The 13024-nt window shown below is 45.2% G+C and overlaps 2 protein-coding genes across 7 annotated transcripts in view; one reads left to right on the top strand and one right to left on the bottom strand.

Moving 5' to 3' along the window:
* LOC119169167 (DENN domain-containing protein 2D) overlaps positions 1-13024 on the bottom strand; it is a 647735-nt gene that overhangs the window by 208117 nt on the left and 426594 nt on the right. The gene's annotated exons all lie outside the window — the stretch shown is intronic.
* The window catches only part of LOC119169168 (uncharacterized), a 109683-nt gene that overhangs the window by 10213 nt on the left and 86446 nt on the right, over positions 1-13024 (top strand). For both annotated transcript variants that reach the window (XM_075886339.1, XM_037420272.2), the window contains exon 2: positions 11428-11803. In XM_075886339.1, the coding sequence (XP_075742454.1) occupies positions 11624-11803 (180 nt within the window). In that variant the 5' untranslated portion in view covers positions 11428-11623. The remainder of the gene's footprint in view (positions 1-11427; positions 11804-13024) is intronic.

Here is a 13024-nt window from a genome sequence, read left to right on the forward strand (position 1 = left end):
AAGATGGAGGGAGTGACGTACAGCAAGGAATGGTCCTGTTTCTCCGTCGCTCTTTTACGTTGACATTCACGCTCAGACGTCGCTCACTATACACTCTTTATCAGATCTTGGTTAAACGCTGGCTATATTAAAAAAAAAATGCCAGGCCTGCGCGTAAGGCCCAGCACAGTCACAGAGAAAGTTAGAGAAGTGGCCTTTCAGAGCCTTTTATAAACACTCAGTGGATAACTTTTGCAAGCAGATTTCCTTGATACCACTACAGCATTATTAATGAAATTTTTTTGGTAGTAGGCCGGCATTCACTATGCTATTTTTCGTGATTATCCTGAGAAATTTGGTATATCCACTAAACACTTGCAAGAATTTTGTGTCAATGGCTCATGCACTGGCTGTCATCGATGCCCATTTATGCCTGTAGTGGGTATGCGGCACAGTTAATGGGTGAACAAGAACAAGTTTTTGTAATGCCTAGTAGCACTGGACGACTCACTTGTTACGCTATTCACATTGTGCGACAACTGGTTGTTCTTTCGTGTTTCGCGGTTTTAAAGCGCTTTTTAAGTAGTATTAACGCGATTGCTTTTCTGACATTAAGCCTGCCTTGGGCAGGCTTGCCAACAATTCCCAAGCACCAGCGTTGCTTAGTCGTAGAATACTGAGATAGCACCTAGCACACCCGGGTTCGAGCCCCACTGTGCCATTAACGCTAGGTTTTTTTTTTCTAATTTCGTGCAATGTGGTAACGAACACCGGTGGAGGCAGTGGCGGCGGCGGACAACTACGGGGTGGCGCGTGACCCGAGTTGTGATCTCATAACAACTTTCGCTGTAAAAAGACACAATAAATGTCCTGTCTCCAGATTATATTGTGCATTTTAAACAGTACTTCATTAAGAGCGTTGCACATAAATTATTCTAGTAGCGTGTGTAGTTTGTGTGCTCTGTTGTGTAGCATGAATGAGGAGTACTTTGGTTGGGGCTAGCTGTGGCATATCATTTTGATAGGGAAGCGCAAAGAAAAAAATTAAAGAAAGACAGTGCTCTTTTTCTCTATGTCTTTCTTTTCCCAGCGTCTTTGTGCTGTCCTTTCAAAATGAGTACAATGAATGAAAGCCCAGAAAAATAATAAAACGTGCAAACGGAATGTCAGCTTGTCATTTTTATTTTTGGCCACCAAATGCTATACACTGATCGGCCCTGGTTTCGCGTCCACCTTGGTAGACCAGATGCTAGGGTGCTCCGCTGCTTACTCGAATGTCGGGGGTTCTATTCCGGCTGCGGCGGTCGCATTTAGATAGAGGCGAAAATATAGATGCCGGCGAACTGCATAATGTGAGTGCAAGTTCAAGAACGCCACATGGTCAAAATTTTCGGAGACCTCAATTACGACATCCCTCATGATCATATCGTGGGTTTGTCATGTAAACCACACACACTACCACTACTACTGCTACTACCCCATTTCACTAGTGTGCGTCTTCTTGTCGTTCCTGCATCGTGCATTAGTCAACCCCGACAACGCTCAGCTTGTGTTGGGTGCATCGTTTCTGACCACAATTTCAGCAAAACAACAATGTGTATCGCTGTTATGATACATGATCCATCCCAGCCTCTTCAAGAGTATGCCCACTGACTAATCCATCCCACAGAAACGGGTAACACACAACAGAGAATGCCGAAACGACACAACATTAATGGCGTACGCACAAGAGTAGGCTAGGGCACGTCATGCGCACGTGACCTAGCTTGCGCATGATGTTCTTAGTGCGTATGCATCATGTGATCCTCCAGCCCTGATATCGAAAAGAGCAGGGAAGGAAATATACTTGCGATGACTTCAAAGGGCGAGAACCAAGGGATTCAAGCTTGCCTCTTCGCATCATGCATGGTTTTCTGGCTTGTAGCAAATTAATTTCAAAAATCACCTCGGTAGAACGCTTTTATTTGGGCACGTGAGAACTTCTAGTGCTCAACTTTTACTTCTTATGTCACCTAGAGAGAGATGCATGCTCAAAGAATGAATTCACAAAAAATAAAAGCCGTGAGCCCATCACATTCTCTATTCGAAGGCGCTGCAGCCGATGGGTTACAATGTCAAAGAAAACACACCTTCATTTAAACAGCACACTTGTTTTATTTATAAGCCATTTCATTCAGTCATGAAACTAACAAAAAACAAATTAATGTAAACATTAGATCTGATGCAATATTCCAATAGCTCAAAACAATTACCATTGCACGAAGAGGACTGTTTAAGTACAATCATTTTCGAATGGGAGTTTTATTATGAAATGCGTGACATAGGAGCTTTAACCGCATTTAATTCGGTACGATGATAGCACTTTCTATCGTAGTTCAATGTTCATATTGGCACAGCTGTCATGTTTTGGGTAATGGCTTAGGACAAACCTTGCAGTCATTTCTGTATTTTTTCATGTTTGTCACCTAAAGACATATGCCAAGGAATGTATGCTAAATGCATCGTTAATTTTGTAAACATGATGGTGCCCGTCTCAGACTTCGCTGGATTAAGTATAACGATTCGGCAGCCTTTGCCACCACTGAATCAACATGAGCTTTCCATGAGTGGCCCTCCACGGTTTTCAATTCATTCTCCAGCTACCCACGGCTGTACAGAAAAAGCTGCTGTTCTTAAGTTCCTTCAGGACACTGTACAGCTCTCTGTAGATTATGGTCTCAGCGATAGATGCCACCCTTATTCCCATCTTTAATTCTCTCTCCTCATTCCCCTGCAGATGCTGCTTCCACTTAGGCCTGAGCAATAGCGTTTTTTGCATTCCTCATGCTCCTCCTCCTCCAATCGCTTCCGTATGGTGGCCAGAGAGTGTAATTTCACTCATTTAGCCGTTGTATTGCGGACGTTGCTAGAACTAAAGTGCTTTGTTGAAACTGATAGTCTTTGTAAATATCATTGTTGTCTTCTTTACATAAATAATGGTTTCAAACCGTGCTCTAAAACAAAATTTGGACTTAAATAGCACTCATATCAACGCTGATTTGGAAAATAGGTATTTATAGGCACTCATAGGCATTCAGGCACGAACACCTGAAATAGGCATTTATAGGCACTAAAACAAACTCCGTAAAAATCCGTCTTAACATCTAAATCATGTTCATATATCAAAATGGCACGATAGAAACGCAAGGAACAAAATAGGCATTTGCCTATATTCCAGTCTCTAGTCATGAGTAAGAGGGTGCGAGGTGCGTGCCGGGCACTGGGATGCGGCGTCGGTACGTGAGGCCCTGATGATGAGCATACACGCCCCGTTCACGTACGAGATTGGACACAGAAAGGCTCGTGGCGCACGACCCGAGAGGTAATGAAAAGCCGTGAGAGAAGCAGTTGTGACTGCTCTGTGGGGCTTCGAGCTGCGAAGATCTACGGAGCCTTTATATTTGCACCGGCGGCGCACTAATGAAGATTCCCTACAAAGATCAAGAAAACCAGCGTCGCTACAGCGACGGAAGCAGTAGCCGCCCAGATTTTATGGCTGTTGGCGTAAGGATTGAGTCACCAGGAGAGCTTGGTAGTTTGTCTATTACACCCTGATGAAGCCAACAGAGGGCAGAAACAGGGGTGAAAGTGGACTTGAGTGTTTTGGAGCAGCTCCAGAAACAGGAACAATACTGTTTTGGAGCAGCTTTGGCATAGTAAAAGGTAGTTTTGGAGCAGGTTCGGTGAACCAAGAGATGTGTTTTGGAGCAACACAAGTTAGTTTTAGAGTAGCTTTCTAGGATCAAACATAATCATCAATCAAAATTATTTCCCATAAAAATTAATTTCAAAGGTTTTCACTAAAAATCAGTACTTATGATCTTACCAGACTTACCACTCACAAAGGTGTGTGTGTGTGTGTGCATGCATGCCTGCATAACAAAACATGCTCATTTAATGCTAAGCCTGCAACAAAAAGAAAATATACTCTGGGTGACAAAAACATGGAACTATTTCTTTTTTACAAGGAGTTTTGCTAGCCTCCACAGCTTAGGACCTGATGTGTGAAACGAAGTATAGATAATCGCAGTACATTGCACTTGGCAGAAGCTTGTTATCCGCACGCTAATTAAACCCACTACACTGCTCATCTGTGCTCAGTCTAAAGCGAAGTAGATACGAGCAATTCATACAGCAAATACACGCGCACGGTACGGCGAACCAGCCGGTAGCGACGGTGTAGACAGCATACATACTGCGCTGCACCCAACTAACCAGAGATAACCAGAATCCGCGCGACCGCTCCGGGTTTCAATGGAAGTGTCAGTTGCCGCTTAGTATCATATTGTAGCAGATATAACAACCTCACAACAAATATGTCCTATTTACAAGCTTTAATAGGACATATTTGTTTTAATAAGGGTGAGCTTGTGCCCAAGGCCAAAGAAATGACACAGCACTGGAAAAAATGACCCCAATGTAGATAGTCCTCGTGAACCTTTGCCTTGAGCAGCGTAGTTTTCGTCTTCATGTGCGCTGGCCGCTCGGTCAAAGCCCGTGCACATGCAGGACCTGCTCGCCCATTGCGGCTGGCTTCGTCTCTTGTAGCGGTGCCGTCAGCGCTTCACTTGTTCGCGATGTCAGACTTACACTGAGCGTTGGCAGTTTCCCGCAGCATTATCCCCCCTCTCAAGTGGCATCGCCCCGATGCGTGCAATGTGGTTGTAGTATAGCAAGCGATCGGTTGGCTAGTCTTCGTATCGGTCGTAGTAGGATTTAATGCGTACAATGTGTATGCACTCTGTGGGATTGCATCGTCTCGAATGCACGTGGCCTGCAGGCTTGACTTCACAAACAAGGTCACTGAGTCGGTGTACTGTCTCATATGGGCCGAAATATTGGCAAATGAGTTTTTCAGACAGGCCTCTTCGAGTACATATCCAGACTTTGTTGCCAACATCATACCGCGTTTCACGTCTTCCCCGGTAGTAGCGGTCGGTGTCGAGCCGTTGTTGGTGACATATTTGGTACCTTGCTAACTGGCGGGCCTCTCCCGCTTTTTGTACAAAGTCGTCCAGATTAGGGGGACAGCCGTCTTGGTCTATCAATAACATGGCGTCCAGAGTTGTGGTAACTGCACGACTGTAAACTAGTTGATTGATTGATTGATTGATTGATTGATTGATTGATTGATTGATTGATTGATATGTGGGGTTTAACGTCCCAAAACCACTATATGATTATGAGAGACGCCGTAGTGGAGGGCTCCGGAAATTTAGACCACCTGGGGTTCTTAAACGTGCACCCAAATCTGAGCACACGGGCCTACAACATTTCCGCCTCCATCGGAAATGCAGCCGCCGCAGCCGGGATTCGAACCCGCGCCCTGCGGGTCAGCAGCCGAGTACCTTAGCCACTAGACCACCGCGGCGGGGCGGTAAACTAGTTGATACGGGGTAACCTTACGGCGGTGTTGTAGGCAAAGGTGACATATGGTAAAATCTCGTCCAAGTTTTTGTACTCGACATCCACATACATAGAGATCATTTCAGCACGAGTTCTGTTAAGACGCTCCGTCAGGCCATTGCTTTGAGGATGATATGCTGTTGTTTTTCTGTGAATAGTGCGAGTCATATTGAGGAGACACTTCGTAAGTTTCGCTATGAAAGCTGTTCCGCGATCGGCGATTACAACATGTTGGAGCGCCATGCCGGAAAACTATGTTGTGCACAAAAAATTTGGCCACTTCCACTGCCCTTCCCTGTTCCAAGGAGTCTGTTTCGGCGTATCTCGTAAAGTAATCAGTTGCGACAACGATCTATTTCCTTCCTGCCGAATGAAGACGTCAAAAGGGTCCAAGGAGGTACATTCTAACTTGTTGGGAAGGTGCTTTTGGTGGGTCTATAGGTTGTTGAAGGCTTGCCGGTTTAACACTAGGTGTTTTCCATCTTTGGAATTCACCGCATGTCTTAATATAGCGCTGTATTGAAGCTAAGAGCTTGGGCCAATAGTAGTGCAGACTGATTCTTGCAAGGATTCGAGTCATGTCCAAATGTCCAGGCGTGGGCTGATCATGGCACGCTCGTATTATTTCTTGTCGTATAGTTGTAGGAACGACAAAAACCAACTTTTCGTGGTTGGGTCTAAAGTTTATCTTGTAGAGAACATTTTTTTAGAGGCAGAACGATGCAAGGCTTCGGCAAAATGTACACAGCACTTGTACGTCGACTCTTTCCAGGTGGTTGACGAAAGGGAGCAATTTTTCGTCAGCGCATTGGAATTCGGCTATTTGTGTAGTTTCGACAATACCTACGAACAGTAAGTCCTCGTTTCTGATAGTGCCGTGTCTACAGGCACCCGTGACAAATAGTCAGCATCGGTATGCTTCCTCCCAGATCGTTATACCACAGTTATATCATATTCTTGCAGTCTGAGGCTCCACCTCGCTAGTCGTCTAGATGGACCCTTGATGTTCCCCAGCCAGCAAACAGCATGATGATCGCTGACTGCCATGGATGGCTTACCATATAAGTAAGGCCGAAATTTACTGATGGCCCAGATAACGGTAAGATATTATTTCTCTGAGGCTGAATAGTTGGTCTCTGCTTTTGTTAGAGTACGGCTGGCATAAGCTATGACCTTTTCTTCGCCATTCTGCCACTGTATTAAAAAGCATCCAAGGCCGATGTTCCTCGCATCTGTATGTATTTCCGTGTCAGTCGTCTCGTCAAAATGAGAAGGAATTGGAGGCTTTTCCAACTATTTTCGTGATTTGTTGAAGGCGCTCTGTTGCTCATTTTGCCACTGAAAAGGCTCATCTTCCCTCGTAAATTTTCTTAAGGGCTCTGAGGTTTTGGAGAAATTTCGGACAAACCATGCGTAGTACGCACACAGACCTAAAAATCTTTGTATTGACTTTTTGTCTGTTGGTACCAGAAATCTTCCGATGACGGCCGTCTTTTCGGGATCAGGTCGAATGCCTTTGGCGCTGACGTGCCCAGAAAATCAAAGTTCGTCGAAGCCAAACTGGCACTTTTCTGGCTTGATGGTCAAGTCTGCCGAAGGAATTGCCTCTAACACAGACCTAAGGCACTTCATGTGCTCCTCGAATGTTGCAGCGAAGATGACCACGTCGTTCAGGTACACTAAGCAACACTGCCACTTAAATTTGGAAAGTACAGTGTCCATCATGCGTTGGAACGTTGCCGGCACGCAAGAGTCTAAAAGGGAGAGCCTTAAATTCAGACAGTCCGTCTGGCGTAATAAACACAGTCTTCTCACGATCATGTTCATTAACTTCAATTTGCCAATATCCACTTATGAGATCTAGTGACGAAAAAAACTTTGCACACCGAAGTCGATCTAACGTGTGGTCAATGCACGGAAGGGGGTATAAATCCTGTTTATTCACAGAATTAATTTTTCGGAAGTCGACACAAAACCGTAATGTGTTATCCTTCTTCTTGACAAGCACCACAGGAGATGCCCACGAACTGTTGGAAGGCTGGATAACATCACCTTGAAGCATCTCCCGTACCTGGTTCTTTATAGCTTCCCTTTCCTTCGGTGAAACACGATATGAGTTCTGGCATACTGGCCTGGTAGTCGCGTCTGTTATAATCCTGTGTCTTGTAATCCTCATGTGCCGTACCTTTGAACTATTGGGGAAACTGCTGCGGGATTCCCGTACTAGGTCATATAGCTGTCGACGTTGAATCGCTGAAAGGTTAGGATTGATAGATATGACGTCGCATACGTCAGATGTTAGTTTCATATCGGTTGGTGTAGTTTCGAGACTGCTTATTTCTGTCACTTCACGGAACTCATCAAGAAAGGCAATAGTTTTTCTCTTAGCAATGTGTTGGAATTCGTTCCCAAAGTTTGTGAGGAGGATGCCTGCACACCCGTTCCGCAGCCTGATAATTCCTCATGCCGCACAAACACCTTCAGAAAAACATTCATGTTGCAGTCTGCCACACCTTCATAGTCGCTAAATGTATCCTTTCTGACAAGAACCATTACAATGCTTCGTGGCGGTACCATTACTTCATCATCGACGACCCGTAGTAGAGTGTTGTATCATCGCTCTTCTGCTCGTGCTGCTGTTATAGCGTGTTCCGTCGAAAATGACACGCTTGACTTCTGCAAATTAATAATGGCACCATTAGCTTGTAGGAAATTCATTCTGAGTATGCCTTCCCTTGAACACAAGGGCAGGACATTAAATTCACCGACGTAAGTGAAGCCCCGTATCACGACCCTTACGGTACATCGGTTAAAAGGGGTTATGAGGAGACACCCTGCAGTACGTACTTGAGGTCAACTACATTCGGTCAGAACTTTCCTGAGTCGTTGGCCAAACAAAGAAGCGATCCCCGCCTCCCCCGAGAAGCCGCGAGGAGGTCGCGTTGGCACACTAACCCGTGACGTCGTCATGTGATGCCCCATCCTCGCCTCTTCTCCGGGGATTTCTCCCTCGAGTGAATCCCGCTTTACGAGCAGTGCGAGTGTAGAGATACAGTGTACTAGAAGGGGGCAGTGGAGTGAACAAGGCAGCTGCGCCGCATCTCGGCTGATTCTCCGGCCGATAACAGTAGCGGCGGGGCTGTTGTCCTATAGTACTGAAGATCTAGGCAGCGTCTGCATTGGGAGCGTGTGCACCGACGCCTGCGAAAGCCTGTAATTGCCCGTTTTTAGCGCGTTTAATGCGTTTCTGAGCCTTTATCAGTGGACACACCTGCTGCGCGCCATGGTGCACGAGTAAATATGTAGGCATGCCGAAATTGCGTCGATACAATCACTGTTTCAAGAGCCTGCCAACCCCCAAAAAAAAAAGTCAATTGAAGTTTGCACAGATTCACCTAGCTCCTTAATCAATCAGTGCTTTGAGCCACGTTACATCATAGGTGGCTACTGGCGAACTACAAAGAGAGGAGAAGTATCAAAACTATGCTTAAATCATGCGCTCGTTTTGTCAGCAGTCTCTATGAAATCCAGAGCACAGTGTTCGTCATATGAACCTATTTGCGCTCGATTGTTTCACGAGAAACCCGAGTGTAAGTGACGTTGTCACAACATTAATTGGTGACGACTCTTTTTTTATCATGTCAGTTTCGTGGAAGATAATAATTATTGCTTTCTGAGAGGCTTATTTACACATTAAACTTATTGAAAACAACACTCAAACAAATTGAAAAGTGCCAATTGTAAATATAGCCCACCCGTTAATCTGCGTGAATTCATTGTGACCAGTTCTCATTTTGTATCGACAGCTTAAATTGTGCTGCTTTCCAAATATTCTATTGGCGTAACGCCAGTGCAAGCGAGCAACTTTATGACGATGTAGGCAGGCAGTGATGCATCTTGTTTTGAGAAATTTACCTTCCTCCTTGTATATGTACACAGTAAACACACGCACGCACGCACACACACACACACATGCACACACACACACACACACACACACACACACACACACACACACACACACACATATATATATACACACAATGCCCCTATATACACAATGCTACTATTTTTAGGTGGTGCATTTCTCATCCGACTACGTTAGACTTTGAACTAGTTTTGAGACTTCATACTCGAAAAGGTGAAATCTACAGCGCATTTGTAGAGACACGCTATGTTTCCCTTAGCCAACTGTACACTGTTGGTGCAGGGCTACCCAGGATTTCTCCTTTTTTTTTTTTTACGGGGGGGGGGGGGGGGGGGTGCAGCAGAACACCTAACTTTGGCAATTGGTGGCCGCTATGAATGCCTGTAACTATTTTAGTATACCCTGAAAAGTTCAATTTCCAAAACATTTTATGGTATAGGGGGTTCAAATTCCCTTCCTCTCCCCTATTTCCTTGTGGCTTTCTGGTTCTGCGTGCGTGTGACGAAGTATTTGTTTTTTAATCCCACAGCTTTCTGAGCACAGCTAACTACCAATAAATCAGCTCAGTTATTTTGAATATTGTAGACACCTAACCAATGAACAAAGAGTTAAGAGAGAAGAAATCAGTATAAGACACACACTTTCTGAATTATTTTCAATCTCTCACAAGGGCTTTTATGGAGCTCAAATTCAGTAGATGGGTGTGTCATACTTCAAGGGCTATGGTATCATGTGCTAGACATGAATGATGGCCAGATGCGAAGAAATCTGCATCAAGAAATCGCAACAAAGGAGCCGAAGCGCATAGCAGTTTCTGCACGCGGCGCCCGGCTCTTTCAGTACTATTCGACTTCAGCGCCGCCGGCCGCTGCAGGCAACGCGGAAGGGATCAGGTGGCAAGGCTCAGTCACGCCACTCAACACTTCTAGTACACTTTAGTAGAGACATCACAGCTGATAAGCACACAGCGAGCGAAGGTCACCAAACTGCCCGCGCCAACGGACCTCGGTCCCTTCCTGCCAAACAACCCCCCCCCCCCCCCTCTTTTCATTTTAGCCTACTTTCTTTTTCTTCACTCTAACTGTCCCTTCATGCCTCCTTTCCCCGTTAGTGCACGCTTTTGGGCGCCCCTCGAGATCACAAGCAGATACCACTGTTGGGGTCAAACGATTGCGAGAAGAAAAGATAGTCACAAAGCGTTTTTACGGGGTGCGCTGGAGAGGAGTCTCGGAGTCTCGGTGACAGCTTGCAGAAGATAGTGCCATCAACCACCCCAGATGAGTAAAGTGCTACAAAGAAGCTGTTTCCAACGCGAATGTAAATTGCAAAAGGCTAAGCGACCTAATTGTTATTCGCATGACCGCAATTTTTCCTTCTCCTGAAAAAATTTTCTTACAGTTTACCCCGAGTAGTGACGCAACCCCCAACATTGCTCCGATTTTTCGAGAAAAGAAGAGCGTTCATTATGCAAGTAAATATTAGATCTCATGCTCACAAACAACCTCACGGCTGTGAGGTCTTCTCTGGTACATCTAAGCATTAGTGATCACACTGTTGTTGACTGCTAGTTAAATTCAGAGCATGCAAGAATTGCAAATAATGCTAGACGACGAATCTGTAGTTATCAGGAAGCCCGCAGAAGTGATACTGAAAGTAATTTGGATGCATATTACGATGTTCTTGAAACTTCAGCAGAAACCGAAAATGCGCATGAATTATGAACACATTTAAGCTAAAACTTCTCAAAATACACGATCAATATGTGCAGTCATGAATAATGATGCCATGCTGCAGCATATCTAAGCCGTAGTGCACGAAAGAACTGCTTAGCCTAGCCAGAAAGCAAGCAACCACTTACACTACATACAGAAACACATTGTCATTTCACCTAAGCAAGAGACCTGAGCTAATGACCAAGCACATGAAAAAAGTGTTGAACATAGAGAAAAACAAGTTTTTCAGGCATTCTGAAATAAGAATACGAAGAAGTGCTAAAGAACTCTGGTAACTGGAGTTGCGAATACGGCACGAATACAAGCATGGTGTCCAAGGTGTTCGTATTTGCTTGTTTGCAGGTTCTGCTTCTTGTCACCGCTGCGAATTCAAGAGCAACTATCGCATTGACCAAGACGGAGCACGAGCCACCGTTTTCAAGCTATCTGGATCTGTCGCCGATGCCGCTTCTATCCACGTGCAGCAAAGACGCCTGTATCGGAAGCATCTACGACGGAGCACGAGCCACCGTTTTCAAGCTATCTGGATCTGTCGCCGATGCCGCTTCTATCCACGTGCAGCAAAGACGCCTGTATCGGAAGCATCTACCAATCAACGACAACCACACCATGGACTGCTGCTGACTTAACTAGCCCACCGGACGCCCACCTACTCAGTTGCGGGCACGGCACGAATACAAGCATGATGTCCAACGTGTTCGTATTTGCTTGTTTGCAGGTGAGGCACGATACTTCATCATTTAAAAGCAATCATTTGTTACTAACAGTCGTGCCGTGCCCCCGAACACTGGCGTTGATAGTGTGCGATTTTCGGTCTATATTTCTTAAGCTTGTCACAAGTGGTGACGTCGAGTTGAATCCGGGCCCGAGCTCAAACTCGGATGACAAACTTGAGCAGATTTTGCAAACTCTGAAGGAGCAGTCAAAAACATCAGCTGACATTAAACGTGATCATAGATTAGTCCTAAAGAAAGTAAACGAAAATGATACTGCCATAAAAATATTGAAAACCGCCTAGCTAAACTTGACTCCTCTGTGTCTAAACTGGATGACGCACAACAAACAGCAACCCGACTGAACGAAGTAGTTGAAGTGTCATCTAGAAAGGTTTATGACATTGAAAATCGCCAGCGCCGCAATAATCTTGTTATTTTCGGCCTGCATGAGCAAGACAGGGAAACACAGGAAGGCCTGACAAAAGTGGTACAGGACAAAATTTCTTTTGTAATCGGTTTATCGCCTAAAAGCGTGGAGCGTATGCACCGCATTGGAAGAAGACAGTCTAAAGCACGACCGGTTATTCTCCGACTATACGACTTCAAGGAACAGCAGGAAATTATGCGTAACTGTTACAAGCTAAAGGGTTTGCACGTCTCAATCGATGACAACTTTTCAAAACGCGTGCTACACAGCAGAAAGTGCCTTTGGGAAAGCGCTAAAGACGAGAAGTTGAGCAAGAAGCGGGTGCCCCTAGCTTACGATAAGCTCTACGTACACGGCAAGGCGTGTTACTGGAACGATTCTACTGATTCGCGTAAAGAGTGCCAAAACGCTCGCCATTACGAGAAAGACACCAGCTTGGACGGCAGTGGAAATTTTTCCTGACAAGTTAACAGCTATGAATGTTAATGCACGCAGTATCTGTAACAAGTCATCACTCTTTGAGGTTGCGCTCTTTGAACATGAACCAGATGTTGTAATCATGACAGAAACCTGGTTAAGCGAATCAGTTGAAAATACAGAGTTCCCGCCTCCCAATTATACTGCCTGTCACAAAGACCGAGGATCCAGGGAAAAAGATGTTGCCATTGTTCACAAAACTTCAATTCATTGCCCTGAAATTTTCACCCCATCGAAATTAGAATGCGTTGCGTGCACGATACAAATGGATGGGCAGTATTTTGTAGTTATCACAGTGTATCGCCCACCTGGCACCCCT

Source organism: Rhipicephalus microplus, chromosome 2 (genome assembly GCF_043290135.1).
Source record: "Rhipicephalus microplus isolate Deutch F79 chromosome 2, USDA_Rmic, whole genome shotgun sequence".
Taxonomy (NCBI): Eukaryota; Metazoa; Arthropoda; class Arachnida; order Ixodida; family Ixodidae; genus Rhipicephalus; species Rhipicephalus microplus.